Source organism: Lissotriton helveticus, chromosome 5_1 (assembly GCF_964261635.1).
Source record: "Lissotriton helveticus chromosome 5_1, aLisHel1.1, whole genome shotgun sequence".
In the NCBI taxonomy this organism is placed as follows: domain Eukaryota; kingdom Metazoa; phylum Chordata; class Amphibia; order Caudata; family Salamandridae; genus Lissotriton; species Lissotriton helveticus.
This window is the reverse complement of record NC_136065.1, coordinates 2078645557-2078672251: the sequence shown is the minus strand read 5'-3', so window position 1 is coordinate 2078672251 and position 26695 is coordinate 2078645557. Positions and strand designations below refer to the sequence as shown.

At 47.8% G+C, this 26695-nt stretch overlaps 1 protein-coding gene across 3 annotated transcripts in view; it reads left to right on the top strand.

Moving 5' to 3' along the window:
• Positions 1-26695, top strand: part of LOC144756325 (suppressor APC domain-containing protein 1-like) — a 284640-nt gene that overhangs the window by 244041 nt on the left and 13904 nt on the right. For all 3 annotated transcript variants that reach the window (XM_078646037.1, XM_078646036.1, XM_078646039.1), the window contains one exon: positions 19197-19316. In XM_078646037.1, coding sequence (XP_078502163.1) covers positions 19197-19316 — 120 coding nt within the window. The remainder of the gene's footprint in view (positions 1-19196; positions 19317-26695) is intronic.

Genomic DNA, 26695 nt, shown 5'->3' with positions numbered 1-26695 from the left:
CAGCCTGCTGCAGGTCGGCCAAGACATCCAACGTGCATGCAGACCAATGGCGCAGCCATCCAACACGTGAATGCCATGACCTGTCGCTGCGGGGCTGCCAAGAGATCCAACCGTGCATGCAGACCGATGCCGCAGCCATCCAACACGTGAAGTGCAGCATGACCTGCCTGCTGCAAGGCTGCCAAGAGATCCAACCGTGCATGCAGACCGATGCCACAGCCATCCAACGTGTGAAGTCCATGACCAGCCTGCTGCAGGGCTGCCAACACATCCAACCGTGCATGCAGACCGATGCGGTAGCCATCCAACATGTGAAGGCCATGACCAGCCTGCTGAAGCTCTGCCAACACATCCAACCGTGCATGCAGACCAATACACAGCCTTCCAACACGTGAAGGTCGTGACCACCTGCTGCAAGGCAGCTAAAACATTCAATCGTGCATGCATACCGATGCCACAGCCATCCAACGCGTGAAGGCCGTGACCACCTGCTGCAAGGCTGCTAAAACATTCAATCGTGCATGCAGACCGATGCGGCAGCCATCCAACGCGTGAAGGCCATGGCCACCTGCTGCAAGGCTGCTAAAACATTCAATCGTGCATGCATACCGATGCCACAGCCATCCAACGTGTGAAGGCCATGACCAGCCTGCTGCAGGGCTGCCAACACATCCAACCGTGCATGCAGACCGATGCCGCAGCCATCCAACGCGTGAAGGCCATGACCACCTGCTGCAAGGCTGCTAAAACATTCAATCGTGCATGCAGACCGATACGGCAGCCATCCAACGCGTGAAGGCCATGGCCACCTGCTGCAAGGCTGCTAAAACATTCAATCGTGCATGCAGACCGATACCATAGCCATCCAACGTGTGAAGGCCATGACCAGCCTGCTGCAGGGCTGCCAACACATCCAACCGTGCATGCAGACCGATACACAGCCATCCAACACGTGAAGGCCGTGACCACCTGCTGCAAGGCTGCTAAAACATTCAATCGTGCATGCAGACCGATGCGGCAGCCATCCAACGCGTGAAGGCCATGGCCACCTGCTGCAAGGCTGCTAAAACATTCAATCGTGCATGCAGACCGATGCCACAGCCATCCAACGTGTGAAGGCCATGACCAGCCTGCTGCAGGGCGCAGCCTCAATACTGCACTATTTGGGAAAAAGTTTCAACAAAATATGAAGCAATAATACTGAGCAGTGAATAGGCGTTTGGGGCCTTCATTGAAATAAAAAGACACGACAATTTAATAATGACATAATAATCATCAGGATAATTAACATCTTCATTGATCTTTTTAAGAAGCAACTTTTGGCAGAGCGCGAGTCCTTGTTGAGGGAGACATTCACCTTTGTCTGAATGATCACTGGATCTGAAGGAGGAGCATGCGATCTCACTCACCGGAGAGCGGACATCACCCACACTGAATACGAAGACACACCAGCCAGCGAGAAGGGACATGTTGCCAGCAGTGCAGAGGACGTGCCCTTACAGGGGCACAGGGCGAGCAGACTTGGCTTCTATGATCCAGTTTCCTAAATAAAGACACATTTCAGTAACACTTTCACTCAAGGACGCGTCCTGGCTCTGCCCTCCCGCAGGCGCGTCTAGAAACTTTATGAAAGTTTCTCAGTCTGCAGTTATGTCAAGGGATTAAGAATACCCGGCCTCGGGGGACAAGCAGTAAGGGAACCAGTGAGGTTTACTTTTAAATTCCACACTGAAACAAACCTACCGCATGACAATAAGGGCAGACAGGAAACTCAGGTGCACTTTAAACAAGCATTTGCAATGCAATAGGTCTCACATTTGCCAGAGTTTGAGCTATTGGCATTGTAAATGACAATACCTTTTATTTGTGTGTGTTGAAAACCTGCAAGCAGTGCATAAGCACACACTTTGCACTTTTAGTCCTTGCTTACGAGAAGGAAGGCTGGCAGTATAAAGGCACAATTACTGACATCGTTGCTTCTCGTAAGTAATGAGTATAAGTATAAAGTGCGTGTTTATTCACCGCTTGCAGGTTTTCAAAACACATAAATAAAAGGCAATGTCATTTACAATACTAATAGCTCAAACTCTCCCAAATGCGAGGCCTATTGCATTGCAAATGTTTTTTTTTGTCAGCTTACGTACTCTCAAAACATTTGAACAGATCAATTGGAAGTATATTTTCAGATCAAGAGGCGTCATGAGCCAAGCAAAGGCACAACAAAACACCGTCCCCATCCCAAGTAAGAGGATTAAGGGTTGTGAAGGGTGAAACATGTCACAAGGAGCCTGAAACCACAGAAATGAGGGAGAGTGAATAAGCTGGAAAGAAGTGGGCCAGAGATCTACTCTAAAACAAGCCTTTACATATTACGTGGCCGACATAGGTAAAGCAATTGGGAAGTGGTGGGGTGAGTGAGAGGTTAAGCTGCAAAGACAAAGGACGGAGCAGACGCGCTCAGAAAACAGCGCTGTTCTGATAAAAATGCAAAACAAGCTTGGCGTGCCACACTTTATAAAAAATATACATTTATTTGATTTAAAAAAAAAAGAAATTTTAGCCAGCTGTCAGGTGACAAAGTGCTTACAGTAAACACAATAACAATACAATAATACAATACTCTGCATAGTGTTTGATTTAATCTCCGGAACAGCTAGTGAACGGACGCTGTTCTGAAAGAATCCAGCACATAACTAGTTAAGCACTGCATCAAAGATAAACCAAGCGTAAAGATATCAACGGGAGGCAGGTGGTCGACATGGGTCAATCGATTGGGGAGGGGTTACGCTGCACAGCAGAACGGTGTTGGTAGACTGAGGACGGAACAGCCACTCTCAGAAATTGGCGCCGTGCCATCAAAAATGCACAACTTTGGCATGCCGCATTTTAAAAAACATTATACATTTTTTTTTTAAATGATTTTGGCGGTATGCTAGAAGAAAGTTGCACAGCCGCCATACATGCTGGATAAAAAAAAATATAATTTAAAAAACAAACAAATTTTGGAAAGCAGCTCTATAAAAAAAGTTGCGCTGTCGCCATTATTGATGCTCCAACTCGGTATGCTAGTGTGCTTCAAAAAGAAAATATTGCTCACGACGGCAAATAACAGATTCCGAGTAACAACACATGTAACAGGGGGTGTCCTCATGGGAGGTTACAAGAAGAGAAAAGACTGTACTAAGGAGGGACTACTACGCCTATTGACCAATCAAAAGCCACCATTTGCAAAAGACAGTGACGGGAACCAATTAAAAAGAAGGGTGGAACATGGTCGGAGCTTAGTGCCCATATCCTGAATACAGCATGTCTCCAAGAGACCGTGTAAGCACTGCCTAGGCGAGTCCTAAAAAAAGTATCCAAATACTTTAAGGCAGGGTTGAAGGTTTTTTATTATGCAGGGCTCAGAATCAGTTTCCACTGAAACCTTCATTTAACTTCTGCTAAAAGAGAAGAGGCAGTCCCTCTGAAGATGCCTCGTTGCATCTGCGACACAGGGTTCAGGAGTGAAGACCAGCTCTACTCATTGCCAGTAGGGGCAGTGTCCATTTTATTGTCATTTTCCTGGGGCAGCTGCAGTTGGAGACCGGGAACAAGCTCATGCTGCACTTTGCAGAAATAGTGGTTTAAACTCTCCATCATCAAGTTGACCACACACCAGTCAGCAGTAGCCGGAGATCTCAACCTGCCCCAGTGGCTTGCCCTTTTGTGGAACATATGGTGACCCCGACACTGTCACCCCTGAAATGAGCTCATGAATGCCAAAGCAGAAATTTAAGCAGCCCTTGTTTACCCCTGCATAGTTTCTGCTGTTCCCACTTTAGCCCTTCTCTGGCCTGCAAACTGTAAGGGGCATGTTCATAAACTGCATTTTTTATGGCTATTCACAAACCTATGAGTGTAAATCTCCACCTCTCCTCTGCGTGCACATCCTCCTCACACGCGTAAATTTCAGACCTGCCAACTCACACAGTGCCACCATGTGTCACCCGATTTCGGCTCCTTTCACCTGGTCACTGGGTGAGGAGCTGAAATCACAAGGTGGCAGGCAACGCGAGCTGGAAACCCCTCTAAAGAGTGGATTTTCAGCTCATATTTTGAGGCTGCATGCAGGTGACATCCATTAAGGCATCCCAGGACGTCACAAGCAGCCTCAACAACCTTTTGTTCTTGGTTTTTTTTTGTGTGTGGAAGGTGTGGTTCGATTGGGGCAGAAGACCCTCTCGGGAAGTTCTTCGCATAAAGCCCCGCCCCTTCCTAGGCCACACCCCCTTCCTCACACAGCGGATTTTGTTCCCAAATAGGCAGGTATGACGTTTGCTATTTACTAGAAAATGTGAGACAGGAGGGAGTGTTTGGAAAATGGGGTGTACGTACTATAAAATAGCTAGGGCTTAGAGGGGAGTAAGGCTGGGTTTAGGTGTTTCAATAAGGGGGTTACAGAGTGACAGACACCCCCCCGCAGAATTGTAAGCCCATTGCTAATCACAAACAGCACTTCTAAAGTTACTACTACCAAAGAGGATCCAGGAAAACAGTTGCAAATGTACTCCTGCTCTGTTCTGGAATATGTCCAGCACCACACATGGCCAACCACTGATTCTGCAACACCCTCTCATAGAAATAAATGGCGGTATGGACTTAAAATGAAACTCCATAGAAAATATTGTTACATCAAATAGTTTAAAGAGTTAAATATAAATATATTTAATGTTAAAAATTATCAACAAAAAAGTTACTTAAAACATAATTTAATAACCTTTTTAATTTAAAAGGTAATGTAACATTTTTATTAAAATAGAATTAAGTTACTTTTAAATAATTACATTAATAAATTATAATTATTAATACATAATCAAATTATTATTTTATTCCCTTTATGTAGGATCTTGATTAACATTTCAGATTTCTATTTTTTATATACCTAAATGTATTTAAATTAATTTAATATTTGATTAAAAATTAAGTTAATAGTGCTGTCACCTTTTTTTTATTTTGCACTACATTTAAAATAAGTATATACAATTAAAATACTACCAGTATTACTAATATTTAACCTTTTTTTTTCAAGTTTACTAAACATTTTTACTTTTCTCAGTACTTTACCATTGGGAAAACTCTGTTACCAAGACTACAGCACTTTTAAATCAATAAAAATTAGTTTTTAAACATGTACTTATTATGTATTCAAAATTACAAAAAGTTATGTATATAATTAATTGAAAAGAATTTAGATGTATTTTAAGAATCTAGTTACATTAACTTTCAAATGTATACAATTCCATTCCTCCCTGAGCACAAAGCATCAGCAATATCTCCTATTAGTAAGGATTTCACGTATGCAAAATTCAACTTTCAGTATTTTATTCCTTAGTCTTGAAAATCCAAAATGTTCCTCTGTTGGTACAGCCGTAGATTCTTATTTTCACATATTCAAATATCCACAAAATAATTCTTCAGATATGTACAGTTTCCAATGCAGCCAGTGTCATCATGCAAATCTAAAGCATTCTTGACTTCATCAGGACTGCAAATCCAAAGTAAGAAACATAAGAACAATTCAACCTAATAACATTATCGTAATTATCTTGCGCATATTTATCCTCAAATGAATCAGAAATTAAAGTCTATTAAAAATAGCATAAGTGTGGAAAATGACAATGTATATGTACATAAGCGGCGTTCATTTGTGTTCACCCTCGCCACTGTTGAAGGTAAAGCGAAAGTCACGGCACAGTGGCCCCGCCATCTTGTCCCCTTTTTAGGCCCCATCACGAACATAGATAGTAGCCATTTTGTGTGTCATGACCTCTCTGCCCACTGCCAATAGCCTGCATCTCTCTCTCTCTCTCTCTCCCCCCAGCCTCGCAAGTATTCCCCCCCCCGCGGGCCCGACAGCCCCCGGTCTCTCCTGTTCGGGCCATAAACGCACCACTAAACACAACCCTGTCTCCGTGCTGAACCCCTGCCCCCTTGCTCTTTCATCCTACCCATAGAACAGGCCCTTTTGGTAACCTCTTCCTCCCTGCCCGATTGCCCGGCCTGATCCCAGGCCATCACCTAGTCCAACAGATGCAGTTTATTGCTCCCTACAGTAGGACCTCGCCTCACATCAGAGGAGCGGTGATTAATCAAGGCCTTCACACCCCTAGATCTGACCAACACCCCTGCATTCCTCCCAGGAACACCCTTCCTCTCTCTGATGACCCCCCCCCGGCTACACCTGGCCTCTCGACCCAGTCCCATATCATAAAACTAGGTCTCGTGGATGTACCCCCTCCGGCCCCGCATAGCGAAACGTGATCTTATCGCCTGCCCAACCTTAGATCTGACCACCCCCTCTTGCCCTCGTGTCCTGTTGGGACGTCCGGCTGCAGATTACAATCACATGTTACATTTGGGAGGGGAAAACAACATCAGAGCGACCGGTATGGGAATAGGCCTGAAGCTGGGATTCCAAACATGCCTTTTCGTACTTCAAAGTGTCTTTATTACAATAAGGAATGTTTGTACATCATAAACCTGTGTATAAAAGACGGAGCCGTAGAGAAACTTGTTAGAGCACCTCGAGAAGATACCCTGTTGTCTGATTTGACGTGTTCTGTTCCGTCGGAAATAAACTCCTGTTTCCTGCCTTCCAGTCTCCAGCGCCTGCCTCTTTATTTGGTAATCGTGAGTTGGGTGAGAAGCGGCTAACGCCGGGCAAACCTAGAAAAAGGGGCAAAACGACCTGATCTGCCTGAACCCTTTTGTTTTACAATTGGCGTCCCAAACGTGGGGCCCATTAACGACACGTGGATCCAGTGAGAGAGGTCCCAACGACAGAGTGAACGACTGCAACGATCGGGAAGAGCTCCTGCCCGATAGACCCTTGTCTGGCAGCCGATCATCCGAACTTCACTGGTTCTGAACAGACCTCTCTCGAGTGATCTACGGTCCTGACTGGGAACCATCAGGAGTGCCACAGCAATTACGGAGAATAGAGGACGATCGGGCGCTGGAAACGGAAGACGAGAAACTGTCCATACGGTCCGGGTAAGGTTGTGTAAACACGACAAATTGCGAATTGATTGTTTAATTGTCATTGGAAAATACTAGTATTACGCATTTGATTGTTTTGTCCTGAGAGATTCTCTGTCTACAAACGGGGTAGGATAGGAGTATTCTCTCTTTGCAGATAGTGAAGGGTGGGTAGCGCAGGCTTTTGCCCCCGTTGTAACCCGTCGCGCCTACTTCCCTCTCCATTTGATTTATTGTTATCCAAGCATTTATTGTTTTGGAATTGGTTCTCTTTGGATCATTCTCTATTTGCAAACAAGCACAGAGTCGCCATACTCCGTTTAGTCTTTGCAGATAGTGAAGGATAGGTAACGCAGGCCTTTGCCCCCGTTGTAATCCGTCGTGCCTATTTTTATCCCCCACTGATTGATTGTTTGACCGAACATTGATCGTTCGGAATTGGTTCTCGGAAAGGATCTTCTCTGCCTACAAACAGAGAGGAACAGGAAGATCTCTCTCTTTGCAGATAGTGAAGGGTAGGTAGCGCAGGCTTTTGCCCCCGTTGTAACCCGTCGCGCCTATTTTATTCCTCATTTGATTGATTGATTGTTTGTCCGAACTTGACTGTTTGGAATTGGTTCTCTCTTTGGGTATTCCCTATTTGCGAATACTGTAGAATAGAAATATTCTACCTAGTCTCCGCAAAGTAGTGAAGGATAGGTAGTGCTGACTTTTGTCCCCGTTGTAACCCGTCATGCCTATCTCCCCCCCATTGCTCAGTAGTTGGTTCAGCCCGGACCATTTATTAGAGGTAGACCATCTGGCTCCACCGGAGGACACCCCTAATAAAAAGGACATATATAAAGAAAATGCGGATTAGCCGCTGTATCGTGCTAGCAAATAAAAGAACATAAAAATCGTTAGGAAAAACAAAAGGGATCGAGTAAAATCAGTAGGCCACTGATGAGATCTCTTTTCAACCTCACTGAAATGGAAGCATTAGGAACAACCCCTCAGGAAATATGAAACTTGTGAGGAAAGCCGAACTCAACGCCATGATGACTGCGAGACAGCTCGGCTCCACCGACCACCCCGCCCAATTGACGACAAACCCTAGGCAAATATTAGAAATATACAACACTATAGCAAAGTAACAGGTTAAAACGTTTTTATTTGAATAAAAATATATTAAACAACTATTTACATGGCAAAAGGCTGCAACAACAGACCCACAATGCATTTCGCTGTCTGCTTGACGCCGTTCCTGTCCCTCCTTCCCCAAAGTAGCAATGTCGGGCTACTTTGGGCTACTTTCTAGTAGGTTTTTGGGCGTCAGAAAGTCTACAAAAGCCGTCGGCGGCGGCCTGGGGTGGAGAACCATTACGCGAATAGTCCGGAGGCGACACCACGCGCCAAGGCCTGTCCCCAGGATGAACCAAGGGACCCGTTCCTGGGGCCGTGGCAAAGAGCGGCTGGCCGCCATCGGCCGGAGAATGCATGGGCCCGACCCGAGATGTACTGGTCCTCCCATTCCCTTCTTCTCCCGGCGCCTTGCAGGCCACGGGGGGGGGGGGGATGTCTTGCATATGCCTCCGACCCCCCCTCTTCTTCATCGCCTGGTCCGGCCATAACAAATGTCAGCGAGACACCGTGGGGTGCACTGGGAGGGAGAGGCGGCGCGGACGAGCCTCTCCCGCCTCCCCAGGTGGAGGCCCCTCAGCTGCACCCCCAACGCTCCACGCACCCGGCAAAGGGTTCGTCCACTCTTGCGGTGCAGCGACGCTCCACGCACCCGGCAAAGGGTTCGTCCACTCTTGCGGTATAGCGACGCTCCACTCACCCAGCAGGGTCTCGTCCACTGTGGCGGTGCTACGACACCTTGCCCAGCAGGCTGGAGTCCGTCTGCTCATTTGACCCAGTGACTGCCGGTAGCTGCAGAACTCCTAAAAATGGCGGTCGACTTTGCAGGAATAGGCCTGGCGTGAAAAGTTGGCCTGGTCGCCTGTCAACCAGAAAATGGGCCCCTGTCCAGAAGGCGTTCTCCTCAGCTTTGAAGATTCTACGAGAACTGCGGAGGGCCCTCGACCTCCGCGGGCCCCCGACCGCCCCCCGATGGGAAATGACTGCCATGATTGCCCGCAGAACGACCAAGACGTAGCCACGAGACGTTGGCGCTCTCATGCTGACGCCAGCCTCAGTTTGAACGACCAAAAATCCTGCAGACTACTGATTTGATCAGTTCCGGTGGAACACCAGTATGACCTGGTAGGAAAGATTGTTGCCCCCTCCCTTTTCTTTGATTAATGGTTCATGTCACCGGTCCCTTCTGTTGCCCCTTAGCGGAACTTCTGGACTGCCGAAAGAGATTCTGGTCCAACCCCGAGTTGGTGGAGACATTTTGACTATACTTGGACCCGCCTGACCCCACCCAAAATGGCGCCGGTACAAACGAAACTCGCAATTCCCCGTTGTGTTCCGGATGCTCAGACTTGATATCATGAGATATGTATGCAGTTTTTGAAGCACATGGCGGGAGGGGATGAGTATTGCTTGAACATTCGGACAATGAATTGATATTAAGTTCTGACGCATCATTGATTACAGTATTATTGAAAGTTCTAATTTTTTTGACACTGATGGTACTTGCCCACAATGAATTTTCGATATGATTTTATTGCACTTATCGTACCTTGATGAAATAAAACGACCACCGACTCAGTTATGTTTTCCTCAGATAAATATGCCCTCATATACAGTTCCAGTCTGCTCCGTGGCTGGCCCACGTGGTTGTAGACCTGCATTTGTACGTCACCATTTTTTAAATAAAGATTTTGTGAAAAACAAATATAATCGTAGCTCTTGGATTGGTAAGTTCGAATACATAGCCATTGTTTCCGATCTACGTAAAATACAGGCGAAATAAAGCAAGTCGATTACTAAAAGGTTAAAAAGCAAAGTGCCCAGGAATATTGAAAATGTGAATGGTCCAAGTTTGTTGCGTGTGTGTTTTTTTAAAACTTTTGTGCAACATAAGGCAATCGATAAAGGTCCCGGTGTTCTGTTTTACTTTGTATGCCACATATCTCAGGGAAATTGTTTCAGATGCCCCTAAACCAGACCCGGTACCACTGTAGACCACCCCGCCTCCTCGAAGGAGAACACGAGTTCACCCCCACTTTACACTGACTGCCCTTTTGTTTTGACCCCCCCACACAAGATCCGCAATACCACACGTGGGCGATCTATGCAATGTGCAGTCCATCAATGATTATGCCTCCCGCACTACCAGTCCCTCTGGGCTTAAAACGCCGAGATGGAAGGGACTGCACCCCGCGGAGATAGGTCGAATACGTGGTAAGTAAAAGCCTTTTGGGTTTATGCGCGCAGATGTGTCTTAAAACGCTGCCCCCACCCCTTCTTTTTCCCCTTCTTTCTGCAGGTCACATTGGAACATCGACTAAAGTATGGAGAAGACCTAAGCAACGCGCCATGGTTCCGCGGGGACAAATGATACATTATCCATGGGGACTGCCCCTGAGGACATGACGACTTTGGGTGATATGAATGCACGCATGTATGACCGGATGTGTATAACTCGACTGGATATACGTTGCACGCGTTGACTTGATAAGAGAGATGTTTTTGTACGACTTGAGTGATGATCGAACGACCGATGGAATGGGGAAAAAGGGGGTCTGAGCATGGTGCCTATACCTGACGAGCAAACATAGATATAACACACCCTTACTTAGAAACGACCATCTCCCTCTCTCTGAACTCAACGACTGGAAGGGGGGGGGCCGAAACAGAAACTTGACGGGTTATTGCAGTATGACAAAAATATTACTCCAACCGGCCCCCGAATAATGCAACCAAGAATGACGTGCACCTACGAGTAGGTTCATACGATAACTAAATAGGGGAAGGTTCAGGGCTATTCCAGGGTGAGGTTTACCCAAGTACCCTCCTCCTGGAAGACTAAGAATATTGTCAATGTTTAAGATTTACCACCTCCTTCTTGCACCCTCATGGACATGAAACTCGAAGCTGCCCATTGTTCCCCCGACTGACACCCTCCGTTGCCTCAGCCTGGATACCCATTCGCTAATAACGATTCAAAGATCCCACCGTAAGTACTAGCCCGACCAGGTTAGTTCCCGAACAATTGACGAAAGTGTAAGTATTTGCAACAGAGGCCAACAGCAAAAGACAGCCAAGCGAATTAAATAGGATACTAAGGATGCGCAGCATGCAGGAGGAAATATCTTTGGCCAAGTACTGTTCTATGTGTTGTCTTGAGTTCTGTATATAATACATGTACCCCCCCGCCTGAATTCATGTGTTCGTAGTATATGGATTTACGTTGTCCCTCAGTCTGTGTTTCTATATAACATGACCCCTACTGTTTTGTGTTGTGTGCGCATTGAATGGCCTATTATTGTACACGTTTCTCTCTCACTCTCTCTCTTTTTCTCTCTCTTCGTGTTGTACGTGTACCGAATAGTTCATTTAAAATGCGGACGACCCCCTGCTCCCTCTTCCTTTGTGTGGTAACGTTGTGCCCCGCCGGCACGAGCCTAATTGGTTTTCGAACACAAAGGTGTTCGGCAAATTGACAGAAACTAAAACAATTGTAATTTGCCATATTACTACCTCTCCTTTCTGTAAAATGATGGAACTTGAATTGGCTATGAAGGAAAGGACAGGTTAGACGACTGAAGTCCCCTAATCTGGCCTTCTTACAGGAGGACTATATGTCAGTGGCTTTCTGTTCTCAGCTCGCTAGAAACAATGCCCAGATTGCCCCACCCCTCTGCACCCAAGTACGGATGTCCAAAACGTCCCCGTTTTCTCCCGATTGGCCCCAGCTCCATAACACGAAGTATAACCTATGACCCCGATTAACTGTTGCCCCCCCCCCCCCGAGAAAAGAATTTTTAGCCACTATCCCTCTCTCTCACGTTGATAGAAGACTGCCAGGGCTAGGGTCGGAAAGCCACATACGTCATGAATGAACGCCAAATAGACTTAGTACAAACTCAGTAGACATGCCTGTATACATGCTCCACAGTGTTAACTCCTGACCGTGACCGATGAAACGTACCCCCAACTACCTAGATCTGGGACGGAATTGAAATGTATAAATGCCTTCTCTTGCCAGTTCGCTAAAACCTGTTTTGTACCCATTCAAGGATACACAGTCACCGAGGAGAGGGGCTGGACGTGACGCACAGCCTGGCCACAGATCATGAGGCGCGTGTGACCTCGACCTGAGGTGGAGCCGCAGAGCAACGGGACGCGGGATGATGCACCACTCTCAAACGCAGAAAACGAAGGAATGGAGGGCTGCCTTGAAGCCCTCTACTTGTTGACCCACGCGTGCCAGAAGTCCCCGCCCCTTTGAGCCCGATTGATGGACCTGCCTGCGCATCACCCTTTTGCTCCCTTGGTCCGTCTCAAAGATCCGGTCCCACTCCGCCCTCTCCTCCCTCGATTATCCGACAAAACCCCTTCTATCCTTTCCACGTGGATTTTGACCCCGAGAAAGAAATGCAGGTGCCCAGCATGAGGCACCCTTAAAAGAGATTAGTTAGGAAACAGGACTGTGGCCTAACGGCAAAGGACAGATCACACCCTGCGACGTGTAAAGAAGGACCCGAGCTGGACCTATAGCTCCACCGCCGGTGCTCAACAGCGCCAACGGAAGAAAACGAACTACCAGAGCCTACCAGTGATGGCTCGCTACAAAAAAAAAAAAAGGGGGACACCGTAACGAAGACCCCCCCTTTTTTTTTTGGGGAACTTTCTACACCCCCTTGACTAATTGCTTGTATTGGACTAAATTCCTCCCTCAACCACTTTTTGCCTGTAAAATGTTTCATCGGTCACTTTTTTAAATACGACAAATGTAAATTTATATGTATTCCACCTCGTATGTCGCATCAACTGCACACGGTTATATGCAAATCCACCAGTATTGACAAACGCTATTCCATTGACAACACACGACTATATGTACACCCCGTCAGCTATGATCACTGTTCCCTCTAGGCCGCGCGCGCGCACCTTCCCTGACGTCAGCGCGCACCACCTAGCGTGGAGCGCGCACACAGGCCGTCGCAAGAGATTCGCGCCGCCCGCCGCTTTTACAAAGCGAGCGGCGCGAACATGACATGAGGCACTTTTAACAGTGGTGACGGCGGTGCGGGCGTGAGGAGTTGCAGGTAAGGAGCGGGAGGCGGGGGGCGGGAGGCGGGAGGCGGGGGGGGGGGACGGGGGAACTGGTGGTTATTGGGAGGCGGGAGGCGGGGGGCGGGAGGAGTGTGTAGGAGATTGTTCAACATTACCTGCTAGTTGAGAACTATATGATGGTGAGTCTTGCATAGGTGAAATGTGCATTAGTGGCTGGGGATTGCTAATTCCTAGCACTAATTTTGGAAGACTGCTGCCTGGCCATGAAGAGTCCTTTATAGGGATGTTTTATGTCGGAGCAAAAATGTCTTCCTCTTCGGACAAATTCCGCCAGCTCCTCCTCTACCAGCATCAGCTCCTCCTCCTTCAGCGCCTTACTACACAACCTGGGTGGGAGACGTGGGTGGGAAGAATCGTCTCCTCTTTCTCTGCTGTTCTTCAGAGACCTTCGGAATGAGCGGGAAAGTCACTTCAATTAAAATCCACGGCGTTAGGGTTGTCTTTTGGAATGCAGGCTTTTCTACCCTTTTTTGCTATTTAAAGGTCCTTCAGTTCTAGGCACAGCAGACACAAAAAACGCGTGGGACACAGGACAGAAAGGCACAAAAAACAAGTGAGACACAGGACAGAAAGGCACAAAAAACAAGTGAGACACAGAACAGAAAGGCACAAAAAACGAGTGAGACACCGAACAGAAAGGCACAAAGTATTGTAAGCGCTGTACCTAGGACAATGCATTATAGCACTGCTGCACTTACAACACTGCTCGCATGTGTGCATGCACTGGTGCATATAGGTCATTTACTGCAGGAAGAGAGTGAATACTGTCGCTATTTCGTGTGATGATAAACAATTCCCATTTATGCTTCTGAACACCTACAGATTGAATAGTTGCCCTGGTTATGCATGGTAGGCTTCTCCTCAGAGTCCAGCTACCTGCAGTGAAACTGACTAATCAGATATGTGTGCCCACCAAAATCCTTTTCCAACTCCTGCCTCACTCACAAATAACCCTCAGTTTTAACTATGTGAGTTTGATCATTTGTGTTCGTGAACATTAGAGCTACATTTATAAAGACTGTATTAGCCGGTTTATTGAACAAATAACTTTCTTCAAAACCTGTCGGGGTTTAAAGAGAAATCTTTTTACAGTGAGATTTGAGAGTCCTTTCAAGCAGTTTTTTAGGAAGGTAAGTTGTAAATGTGCCTCTTAAAGCACCATTATTACTAACAACAGTTTGATTTAATGAGAGGCAGAAAGGCACTAAAAACGATTGAGCCACAGGACAGAAAGGCACAAAAAAAACGAGTGGGGCAGAGGCCAGAAGGGCAGAAAAAACGAGTGAGACACAGGACAGAAGGGCACAAAAAACGAGTGAGATACAGGGCATAAAGGCACAAAAAACTAGTGGGGCACAGGACAGAAAGGCACAAAAAAACGAGTGGGGCAGAAGGGCACCAAAAACGAGTTGGACACAGGACAGAAAGGCACAACAAGCATTGGAAATGCAATAGGTCTCGCATTAGAAAAGTTGGAGCTATTTGTCTTGTAAATGACAAATATTTTATTTATGTGTTGGTTTTTAAAATAGCTAAATGGATAGCTTTGTCATTTACAATGCCAATAGTTATAACTTTCGCGAATGTGACACCTATAGCATTTGGAATGCAACATGTTTTGTATTTACGTGACTTAGATGGCAGCTCTGGTCGTTAGGCCACATCTCTAGAGAGCACGAGAGTGCAGCAGGGGAGAGAAGCACAGAGAGGGAGCAGAGAGTGCAGCAAGGAAGAGAAGCACGGAGAGGGAGCCCAAGAGTGAAGCAAGGGTGAGATGCACGGACAGGGAGCCTGAGAGTGCAGCAGGGGACAGAAGCATGGAGAGGGAGACAGAGTGTATCAGGGGCGAGAAGTACGGACAGGGAGCCCAAGAGCGAAGCAAGAGAGAGAAGCAGGAGAGGGAGTCTGAGATTATAGAAAGGGAGAGAGTTGAGCATAGAAAGGGAGAAGATGAGTTTGGGAGAGAGGCATGAGAGGTGGAAGGCAGAGCAATGGAGATAGACCTGGGAAAGGAGTAACCATGGGGGAGATGAAAATGAGTGCAACAGGGAAAAACTAGTGGTGTTGACTAATGCCGAAATGGTATAAATGATGCTGTGTTAGTGCTCATTGACAATCGTGTGTACCTTGAGGAGAGATGGGAGAGGGGAGGAGAAAGAAGGGAGATTGAGGAAAGAGGGGAGAAAGGGAGGAGAGTGTGGGGATAGAGGGTAGAGGAGAGAGAAGGAAGAGTGTGGTGGGAGATGGTAGAGGGGAGGGGAGAGTGCTTATCCAATTTTGCAAACTGCCCTTAAGACCCTTATTGTGGCGCTGTATGTATGAAAATGCACTATCTTTTCACTTTTTAAAGTAAAATTTTGGAGTGCCATTTGGCGCCGCAGACACGCGTGGTTTGGTTCCTGGCGCACATAGCCATGGTTGCAGCGCACAGAGACCCTCCATTGCCGCACACAGAGGAAAAAAATTAGAGGGAACATTGGCTATGATAAACACGCAAATGACCTAACTTATGTTAAAAAGCGGCGACTGTGGAAAATGACAATGTATATATACATAAGCGGCGTTCATTTGTGTTCACCCTCGCCACTGTTGAAGGTAAAGCGAAAGTCACGGCACAGTGGCCCCGCCATCTTGTCCCCTTTTTAGGCCCCATCACGAACATAGATAGTAGCCATTTTGTGTGTCATGACCTCTCTGCCCACTGCCAATAGCCTGCATCTCTCTCTCTCTCTCTCTCTCCCCCCAGCCTCGCAAGTATTCCCCCCCCCCCCCGCGCCCCGACAGCCCCCGGTCTCTCCTGTTCGGGCCATAAACGCACCACTAAACACGACCCTGTCTCCGTGCTGAACCCCTGCCCCCTCGCTCTTTCATCCTACCCATAGAACAGGCCCTTTTGGTAACCTCTTCCTCCCTGCCCGATTGCCCGGCCTGATCCCAGGCCATCACCTAGTCCAACAGATGCAGTTTATTGCTCCCTACAGTAGGACCTCGCCTCACATCAGAGGAGCGGTGATTAATCAAGGCCTTCACACCCCTAGATCTGACCAACACCCCTGCATTCCTCCCAGGAACACCCTTCCTCTCTCTGATGACCCCCCCCCCGGCTACACCTGGCCTCTCGACCCAGTCCCATATCATAAAACTAGGTCTCGTGGATGTACCCCCTCCGGCCCGCATAGCGAAACGTGATCTTATCGCCTGCCCAACCTTAGATCTGACCACCCCCTCTTGCCCTCGTGTCCTGTCGGGATGTCCGGCTGCAGATTACAATCACATGTTACATTTGGGAGGGGAAAACAACATCAGAGCGACCGGTATGGGAATAGGCCTGAAGCTGGGATTCCAAACATGCCTTTTCGTACTTCAAAGTGTCTTTATTACAATAAGGAATGTTTGTACATCATAAACCTGTGTATAAAAGACGGAGCCGTAGAGAAACTTGTTAGAGCACCTCGAGAAGATACCCTGTTGTCTGATTTGACGTGTTCTGTTCCGTCGGAAATAAACTCCTGTTTCCTGCCTTCCAGTCTCCAGCGCCTGCCTCTTTATTTGGTAATCGTGAGTTGGGTGAGAAGCGGCTAACGCCGGGCAAACCTAGAAAAAGGGGCAAAACGACCTGATCTGCCTGAACCCTTTTGTTTTACATAAGATCAAAGTACCACATCACCCTCAGTGTGATAGAGTAAGGTAACAATGAAAATTCCAAAAGATGACATCCTCAAGTACATAAATCACCCAAGTGCACGAAAACCCAAGAGATGAAAGAGTAAAGACTTATTTATATAATTCACCTTCAATGTCGACAAGCATAATACATTCGTATTGTGCTCATCCGTAATAAAACACCTCTCATGCAATCTGTAAAAATAAGGTCATATACTAATAAACAACCTGTCCACATTCAAGAATCCCAAATTTCAAAAAATCGTCCTGCTTAGTACATTGGAGTCCTATTAATTAACACAGTACATAACCAAACCGATATACATTCCTCACACAAAAACTCAAAAGTAACAGATCAGTTAATACGTTCACCACCGAACAATCCATGAGTGCAGGTCAAAAACTATTTTGGTATGACACCCGTCATACTATTCTGGTTGTTAAAAGAAAATCAGCAAAAAAGTTACCGTAATGTTCTCCAATGTCAATTTCATCGGTCGTAATGCTCACTCTTAGTTCTTCCTCATTTTAGTACCTCCGTTCAAAAAACCTATAAGGATTAAAAAGAGGTCCCCCTTTACATAAACAATCTGCGACTTCAGTTAGTCAATTATATCCATTCTTTCAAACACAATATAAAGGTGTCCAGTAATCTCGCACTCTCTCTTAAGTTCAAATGTCTCCCACGATAAGGCAACAATTCTCTCTTCCCGAATCACGAGTACGTGATCTATGAAAAAAACATGAAGACTCCGTTCAAAAAGTAGCTCAACTCACATCAGTCCGCCTTTAATACTCAATACGACATCGATCAGCGTTCTTACATATAAATCCAATGATTTCTCACTCACCCGAATCCGATTCCTGTATCCACGTATCTCCCGTCTCGCGTTCTACTCAAGCGCCATCTTGGTACCGCTTTTTTAAGTACAACAACGATGGGCGCCATTTTAAAACATGTTTGTTTGGACACGTAAATCAAATCTTTGAGTATCTATATATTCGTTTCAAGAAATCAGTCCTGTTGTATAATTAACAAGGCATCACTAACTTTACTTACTTTCCAATCCTTACTAAGTTTTTGTTTAAAATAAAATAAAATCCATCCGTATAACATCCGCCATCTTGAACTAGTACATGTTGTCTCAAATTAAAATATCGTATCTAATCCATGGTGAACATCTAGACGCCATTATGGGTTTGCACCCCTGATGAAGTTAAGAATGCTTTAGATTTGCATGACGAAACACGTTTTGGCTGCATTGGAAACTGTACATATCTGAAGAATTATTTTGTGGATATTTGAACATGTGAAAATAAGAATCTACGGCTGTACCAACAGAGGAACATTTTGGATTTTCAAGACTAAGGAATAAATTACTGAAAGTTGAACTTTGCATACGTGAAATCCTTGATGCTTTGTGCTCAGGGAGGAATTGAATTGTGTATATTGATGTATTCATATGTATGGGTATAAGTGGGGTTGTTTGGGTAACCAACCTCTCCCCCCTTTGAGCACTGTTAATTACTTGTTTGACTAGTTATTCAAACCCGAACTGTAAGCTGAGTGCCCTGACTTAAACATGGTTACCCCTAGTGTTTTCGAACTTTCAAATGTAAAAGTTATTAAAATAGGTTATCATTCTCCTCATCCCTAAATTAGATGAGCAGCGCCACCTTGTGGCAGAGTGTCATAAGTGTGGTGCTGACAATTAAGTGCCGGTGCCAAACACCATAAACCACTGGCTCAAATTAAGTACAGCTTGTAATAAAAACTTTAAAAAATAACCGTTGCATCAGTTTGTCAAGGCCAAACCTATTTGTTTTGCCAATACTTGTTCTAGTTTAAGTACCAAAGTTTTGCTCTGAAGCCCGCGTCTGGTGCTATTGAAGGTGGAAATGCAGAATATCAAGACTTTGTAGTCTTGATTCAGCCTCTTGCCTCTTTCTTTTACCACCAGAGACACCATGCCTTTTTATTTCACTCATGCAGGTCCTTTTTCGTCCCTTCTTACTGGCTTTGTCACTGCTTTTCTGTCTTTCTCTTCTCCCTTAGTTTTGTGTTTTTCTCGTTCATGCTCTAGGAACAGTTGATTGAGGAAAATAAGTGTTGATCGCCAAAACTCAATGCCAGGCAGCCCCACCTACATCCAACGGCTCAAATTAAACACTGCCTAATTTGTGTTTCAGCTGTGCCACATAGAAGGATATGTTGTATTTTAGATTTGTTTAAGTGACCACATTGTCTTACTATGTATGAGCTTTGTGTATTCCTCTTGCAGGTTGAAGACCCTTCACACCATCCCCTGGTCAATGGCTTCAGCTCTTCTGCATCGCCAGGGACTCGCGTCCATCCAGAGACACTGGGCGCTCTATGGGAGCGGAACCACATGCTCATGAAGGTACAGTGGATGCACCATCAGTATGTAAAGCGACCCTTGACCCTTCCAGGTAGGTCGCTCCCCCTCCGCACAGCAACGCCTGTGCCTCCCTGCCTAGCTGCCACTGCTGAGGAAGTTTGAGGCCCTCCTCCACTCGCAGGCTACCACCTGCGCCTCATCCCTGGTGGCCAGTGGTAGGCCGTAGGTTTGCTCATCCTCCATTGTATTGCCTGTATTTTCTTTCATTGCTCCCGTTGTAGTGGCTGCATTTTCATTGTTGTGTCTGTGACTACTGTTGTCTGTCTCCCCCGCTGCCTGTACGTGGTCTGTGCCCGTAATGTAATGTAATGGCCAATTTGTATCGCGCAACAATCGCTCCAGGGAGCATCTAGGCGCCAGTATTAGGTCAACCAGATGTCATGTTGCCTCTCCACTTGACTTGACAAGATCTAAAATCACACTAGGCTTCTGGCAGTTGTATCGGGGAGATTAAAAATCCAGGTTTTTAAGTGTTTACGGAAATCTGTTTCCTTGTCCAATGCTCTCAGATGTAGGGGGAGGGTATTCCACGCTTTTGCACCCAAAACCGCCAAGGACTTGCCCCCTCGGGTTTTGAGTCTAAACCTTGGGATGGCAAGCAGTTTGGCATTTGAGGATCGCAATGCTCGAGTTGGACAGTATCTCTGGAATTTTTTCCTTAGGTATAGTGGACCTAGGTCATGGACCGCTCGAAAGGTAATTATTAGCACTTTGAACAGAACCCGTTTTGTTATAGTTAGCCAGTGTAGCAGGTTAAGGGCTTTGGTGGCCATTCTCTCCCTCTGTTCCCCTTGCTGCCCCCGTGTCTCTCTGCCCGGTGTCCCTTCTGCTCCCCTCGCTGCCCCCATGTCTCTCTGCCCGGTTTTTCCTTCTGCTCCCCTCGCAGCCCCTGTGTCTCTCTGCCTGTTTTTGCCTTCTGTTGCTTAGCTGCCCCTGCATTTCTGTGACCTTTCTGCCTTCTGTGCCACTCGTTCCCCCACGTTTTTCTGTGACCTGTTTGCCCTTCTTGTGACCTTTGGCCTTCTGTGCCACTCGATCCCCCCTGTACTTTTGTGACCTTTTTGCCCTTTTTGTGACGTTTCTGCCCTCTGTGCCACTCGTTTCCCCCTCAATTGTTGTGCCCTTTTGCCTTCTGTTCCTTCGTCGCCCCTCACCGCCCCACCTCTGCGTCCCCTGCGGCTCCGCCCCCCTGACTGCCCAGTCTCTGCCCCTGCCCCTGCCTCCCAGCTGCTCCTCACTCCCACCTCCCCATACATGCCGGCCGCTGCGCGGTCACGCCCCTGGCGCACGGCAAGCCCGTCTGCGCCCGTCCGCTCCTGGACCGCGCTCACCGCCAGAACCCCTGGCCCCCACACCCGCCATGACGACCGCCGCCACTACGACCCCCAGCACTCTGCACGCTCTCAACCCCGGACGGACCGACAACTGCTTCAAGGCCGCCCCAAAACACGCACACGGTCCCTTCACCTGCCGGAACTGCAGCTACACCAGCCACAGAGCCAACGAACCACCCGCCAAGAAAGACCTCAACCACCTCCGATGCATACTACTGAACACCCGCTCCGCATGCAAACACACCGTCGAGCTCTGGGACCTGCTCAACACAACCTCCCCGGACGTCGCCTTCCTGACCGAGACCCGGTTGAACAACTCCTCCGCACCCGACATCGCCATAGACATCCCAGACGGCTACAAGATCACCCGCAGAGACCGTACCAATGGAGTCGGAGGAGGAATCGCCATTGTCCACAAGAACAGCATCAGGGTCTCGACTAGCACCGATGATGCGCTCAGCACCACCGAAAACATGCATTTCCAGATCCACACAGACCCCAACTCCACCCTCAGAGGCACCCTCGTCTACCGACCCCCCGGACCTCACCCCCAGTTCAGTGACTCCATCGCTGTCTTCATCAGCACCCACGCCCTGACCTCCACAGACTACATCCTTCTCGGAGACTTGAACTTTCACCTTGAGAACAACAACGACAACAACTCCACAACCCTGATCGATAACCTCGCCAACCTCGGACTGAGACAACTCGTCACAACACCCACCCACTCCGCCGGCCACACTCTCGACCCCGTCTTCTCCTCAAGCCCACACATCTCCGTCAGCCACACCACCGAACTCCTCTGGACCGACCACCGCTGCATCCACTTCACCTTCCAGAAACCCACCACACACCACCGCACCCAACAGATCCCCCTCTGCCGCTGGAGCAAAATCACCGAAGACCAACTACATGCAAACCTCGCTCTTAGCCCACCCACTGAACCCTCCAACACCGATGTCGCTGCCCACAACCTCAGACGCTGGATCGAGGACTGCGCCAACACCCTCGCCTGCTGAAGAAACCCCCCCACAGAGACACCAACAAGAGGGCCAGCTGGTTCACTGCAGAACTCCTAGATTCCAAGCAAGCCTGCCGGAAACTTGAGAAGAAATGGCACAGTGAACAAACTCCGGACAGCCACGCAGCACACAAGGACGCCGTCCACAACCACCCCCACCTCATCAGGGCTGCAAAGAAGACCTCCTTCAAAGACCGCCTCAACAACAACGCACATGACAGCAAGGAGCTCTTCAACATCGTGAAGGAACTCTCCAACCCCAGCTCCAACACCAACAACATCCCGCAGTCGCAAGCCCTGTGTGACTCCCTCGCCACCTTCTTCCACAGCAAGATAGCAGACATCCACGACGGCTTCAACACCCAGACAGCCCCAACATACAGCAACACAATAGACCCTCCGCACACCATCGACCACGTCCCCTTGCTAGCCTGGACCAGCGTGAGCGTCGATGACACCATTAAGACCATGAGCACAATCCACTCCGGCTCTCCATCAGACCCATTCCCGCACCATGTCTTCAGCAAAGCAAGCAGCTCCATCGCACCCCACCTACGCAATGTCATCAATCTTTCCCTTGAGACCGCGACCTTCCCAGAGAGCTGGAAACACGCCGAGATCAACGCCCTACTCAAAAACCCCAAGGCAGACCCAAGAGACCTCAAGAACTTCTGACCCATCTCTCTGCTCCCCTTCCCAGCCAAGGTCATCGAGAAAATCGTTAACAGACAGCTAACCCGATATCTCAAAGAGAACAGAATCCTGGACCCTTCCCAGTCAGGGTTCCGCAGCAACCACAGCACCGAGACTGCCCTAATCGCCGCCACCGATGAAATCAGGACCCTGCTAGACAATGGGGAGATTGCAGCACTCATCCTCCTAGACCTCTTCGCCGCCTTTGACACCGTCTGCCACCGCACACTATCCGCACGCCTCCACGCCGCAGGGATCCGAGACAAGGCTCTGGAATGGACGACCTCCTTCCTCTCCGGCAGAACCCAGAGCATCCGCCTCCCCCCGTTCCGAAGCCTCTGAGATCATCTGTGGCGTACCTCAAGGATCCTCCCTCAGCCCGACACTGTTCAACATTTACATGGCCCCGCTTGCACACGTCGCCCGACAGCACGACCTCAACATAATCTACGCCAACGACACTCAACTGATCCTCTCCCTCACCAAGGACCCCATCACCGCCAAAGCCAACCTCCATGAAGGAATGAAGACCGCCGCCGACTGGATGAAGATCAGCCGTCTGAAGCTGAACTCGGACAAGACGGAGGTCCTCATCCTCGGCTCCAACCCGTCAGCCTACTCCTGGTGGCCAACGGCACTGGGGGCAGCCCATCCCCCACCGACCACGCACGCAACCTGAGAATCATCCACGACTCAACACTCTCAATGACCAAGCAAGTCAACGCCGTCTCCTCCTCCTGCTTCAACACCCTCCGCATGCTCCGCAAGATCTACAGATGGATCCCGACAGATACAAGAAAGGCAGTCACCCAGGCCCTTGTTAGCAGCAGGCTCGACTATGGAAATGCCCTCTACGCGGGAGCCCCAACCAAGCTCATCAATCGACTACAACGCATCCAAAATGCCTCAGCACGACTGATCCTCGATGTACCACGACACGGCCATATCACCCCCTCCTGAGAAACCTGCACTGGCTCCCCGTCAACAAGAGGATATCCTTCAAGCTCCTCATCCACGCACACAAGGCACTCCACAAGACCAGCCCAGCCTACCTCAACAGACGGCTCTCCTTCTACACCCCCAACTGCCAGCTACGCTCCGCCGACCTCTCACTCGCCACCGTCCCACGCATCAGAAGAACAACCGCCGGAGGGAGATCCTTTTTCCACCTCGCCACCAAGGCATGGAACACCCTCCCACTGAGCCTACGACAGACCCAAGACCTGCCAACCTTCAGGAGGACACTAAAGAGCTGGCTGTACGATCAGTAGCAGCCCCCACCTCACCCCCCCCCAGCGCCTTGAGACCCTCGCGGCTATGTAGTGCGCTTAACACATGACTGATAGATTGATTGATTGATTGATTGATTAAAACAGCATGATTGAGAGCCTAGAATGTGACTAGATGGGGGAAAGAGGGTATACCAGGGCTTTGAGAAGATGTTCCCACAGGATACTGCTGGAAGAAACTTACAGCTCTGTGGGATTATATTAGCTTTCAGGAAGAAATGTTGTCTGGGAGGAGCACCTATCCTGAGTCTGTTGAGAATCTCTTCAATGAAAGGAGGGCATAGCTGTAGTCCAGTACGATGTCATTGGCCAGGAGGAAGGTATATATACCTGAAATTCCGATGAGGTACCTGGAGGAGGGTAGTAGGATGTGACTGGTTAGGAATAAGATATGCAGTTGAGATAGCACTGAGCGGGAGAACACTTGAGAAGTATACCTGCTAAATCAGTAAATACAAAACCTTGAGCATTGTGGTGCCTGTAAGTAATTGAAAATAAATGTCAGATTCTATAAAAGATTATAGGACCAGAAGGATATCAGTCAGAAAGTTATTTATTTACTGGTGCTTTGGGCCAGACAGTAGTAGAGGTAATAGCGGGAAGATGAAATTGTGCATCGTGGAAAGTTGAGCCTCTAATTGTACCATGGAGTGGTATGTAACCGTACCATATGTGTTTCTGGGATGCCCATGTCACAGTGATGGACAAGGTAATGTTGAATGATAAATCAGTCAAAGCCTTCCTGTTGTTCACTTTTTCCTGGGAATGGTTAATGTAATGACGATGGAAAGATATTTCTTTGATGTAGTGCATTGTATGTGTTTAACAATGTAGAAATGCTTTAGGGATGATGGTGCATTAATGTTTGGCAAAACATATTTAATATTGTTTCCTAGTGTGATCACACAAATGTTCTATGTGTTAAGGAATTACGGATTTTCTTTCCACTGTTGCATCTTAATACGGATTTCCATTAAATATGAATTGGCTTAGTCCTACACCATAGCCACATGCTGCTGTTTGTGAGACACCCCAGGACCTCAGCCATGTCGTACTCTGATTGGCCACTATATGTCCATGCTAGCCAGTAGCGATGGCCACTGCTGTGACAATTCATTTCCACCTCCTCCACATCACACAACCTCATTCACCGCCACACTCTGACAGTCAGATTCACAAGAAAACTCCAGTAAAAATGCTAGGATTGACATTCAGCCAGATAGGAACTGGACCAGTGGTTGAGGAACCTCTAGACCACTTGAAAATGTAGGCTGATGAAGGGGGTGCTGCAGCCAGCTCTGCAGCCAGCTCTGCCTGTTGTTTCAATGTGGCACAGTTAGAACTGTGATTCCTGGGTGCCTGAGGTATTTGCCCAGGCCAGGCAAGAGCCACCACTCTAGTCCGGGTAAGCTGAATCAGTTAGCCTGTGCTCACCCTTTGGTAGCTGGAGACAGAGCAGTCAGTTTTATCTAAAGAGGCAATCTGTAAAGTATTTGTGCAACACACACACACAGAGTAACACAATGAATACACCACAAAAAGGATCCACACAGGTTTAGAAAAATAGATTATTGTATTCTGAACAAAACGAGACCAAAACGACAAATGTGAGATACTGTATTTCAAAAGAATAAGTGGAAAAATAGCACTTAGAAGCAATTAGCGCTTTCAGAGGTTACTTGAAGTCACACTATGCGGGGGCAAATTCTAAGTTCAGGCCAACACTGATGGAGCGCCAGCCGGCAACCGGACCCACACAGGCCCCCAGTGAACAAAGTGCCTTTCCTGGTCGCAACAGCGAGATGCATTGGGAGATGCATCGATGTTGATCCGACAGTTCAAGGACGTGTCGCTTCTTCTCCATGAAGGGATGATGCCCGGCCAAGATGCGTTGGTTCTGTAGAGTGATACCCCAGGTTTCTCCACGGAGTCTAGGGATGTGTTGATCTCTCCGAACTGTTACAACAGCGATGTGCGGTTCCGATGTGTCAAGCTTTCTGAGGCGCTGCGTTAGTTCCTAGAGCAAAGCGCTAATTTTACTCCTGTAACCAGGTTGATGCATCACTTCTACCACATGCAGACAGGAGAGGCATCAATGTCTGTGTTGCAAGTATCTGGGTCCACTTCCCTTGAAACAGGAGCAGGGGTAGAGACTTTGATATCCCTGCGTCTCAAGCAACAGGAGGCACGCCAACAAGCCCTAGGAGCAAACCTAGAGAAAAGGCAGAGTCCAGGTCTATTTCATCAAATTTGAGAGTAGCAGGCAGCAGTGCAATAAACAGAAAATGCAGGCTTCCAGATCAGCAGTATAGTTGAGCCCTTTAGGCAGCACAGCGGTTCTTTTGGCACAGCTTCAGTTACAAGTCCAGTAGTGTCTTTCTTGATATGGCCAGAGCCCCAGTACTTATACTCGGTTGTGCCTTTGAAGTGGGGGTGACTTCAAAGAAGGGTCTTTGAAGTAAACACAGGCCTTCTTCGCAGCCCTGGCTCCAGACTATCAATCAGCCCTTTGTGTGGGAAACAGGACACTGCCTATTTAGGTGTAAGTGTCAGCTTCCCCCTCTCTTCTTCCCCAGGAAGAGCTATCAGAATGTAGATCTTTGTCACACCTACTTTTCCTATATTTGTGGCTGTCTAGAGGGAATGCACAAAGTGTGTCTGTCACCCACTTCAGACATGTATTGGAGACAGACAGCAGGCACACAGTGCATTAAGAGCAGGGAAATGCCCACTTTCTAAAATCGGCATTCCTAAAATAGCCATGTAAAATCCAACTTTACCATTAAATACATGTTATCATTACTATTCCAAAGATATAAAACATGATGCAGCTACTTCTTTCTAATCATGAATTACAGCTTAAAAATATTTTTTAAGAAATTCCCAATGAGAGGAGTAGGTCTCACAGCAGTAAAGAAACAAATGTGGGTGTATGTCACTACTAAGACATGTAAAACTGAATAGTACATGTCCTACCTATTACTTGCAGAGCACCTTGCCCTAAGGGCTATCTAGGACCTACCC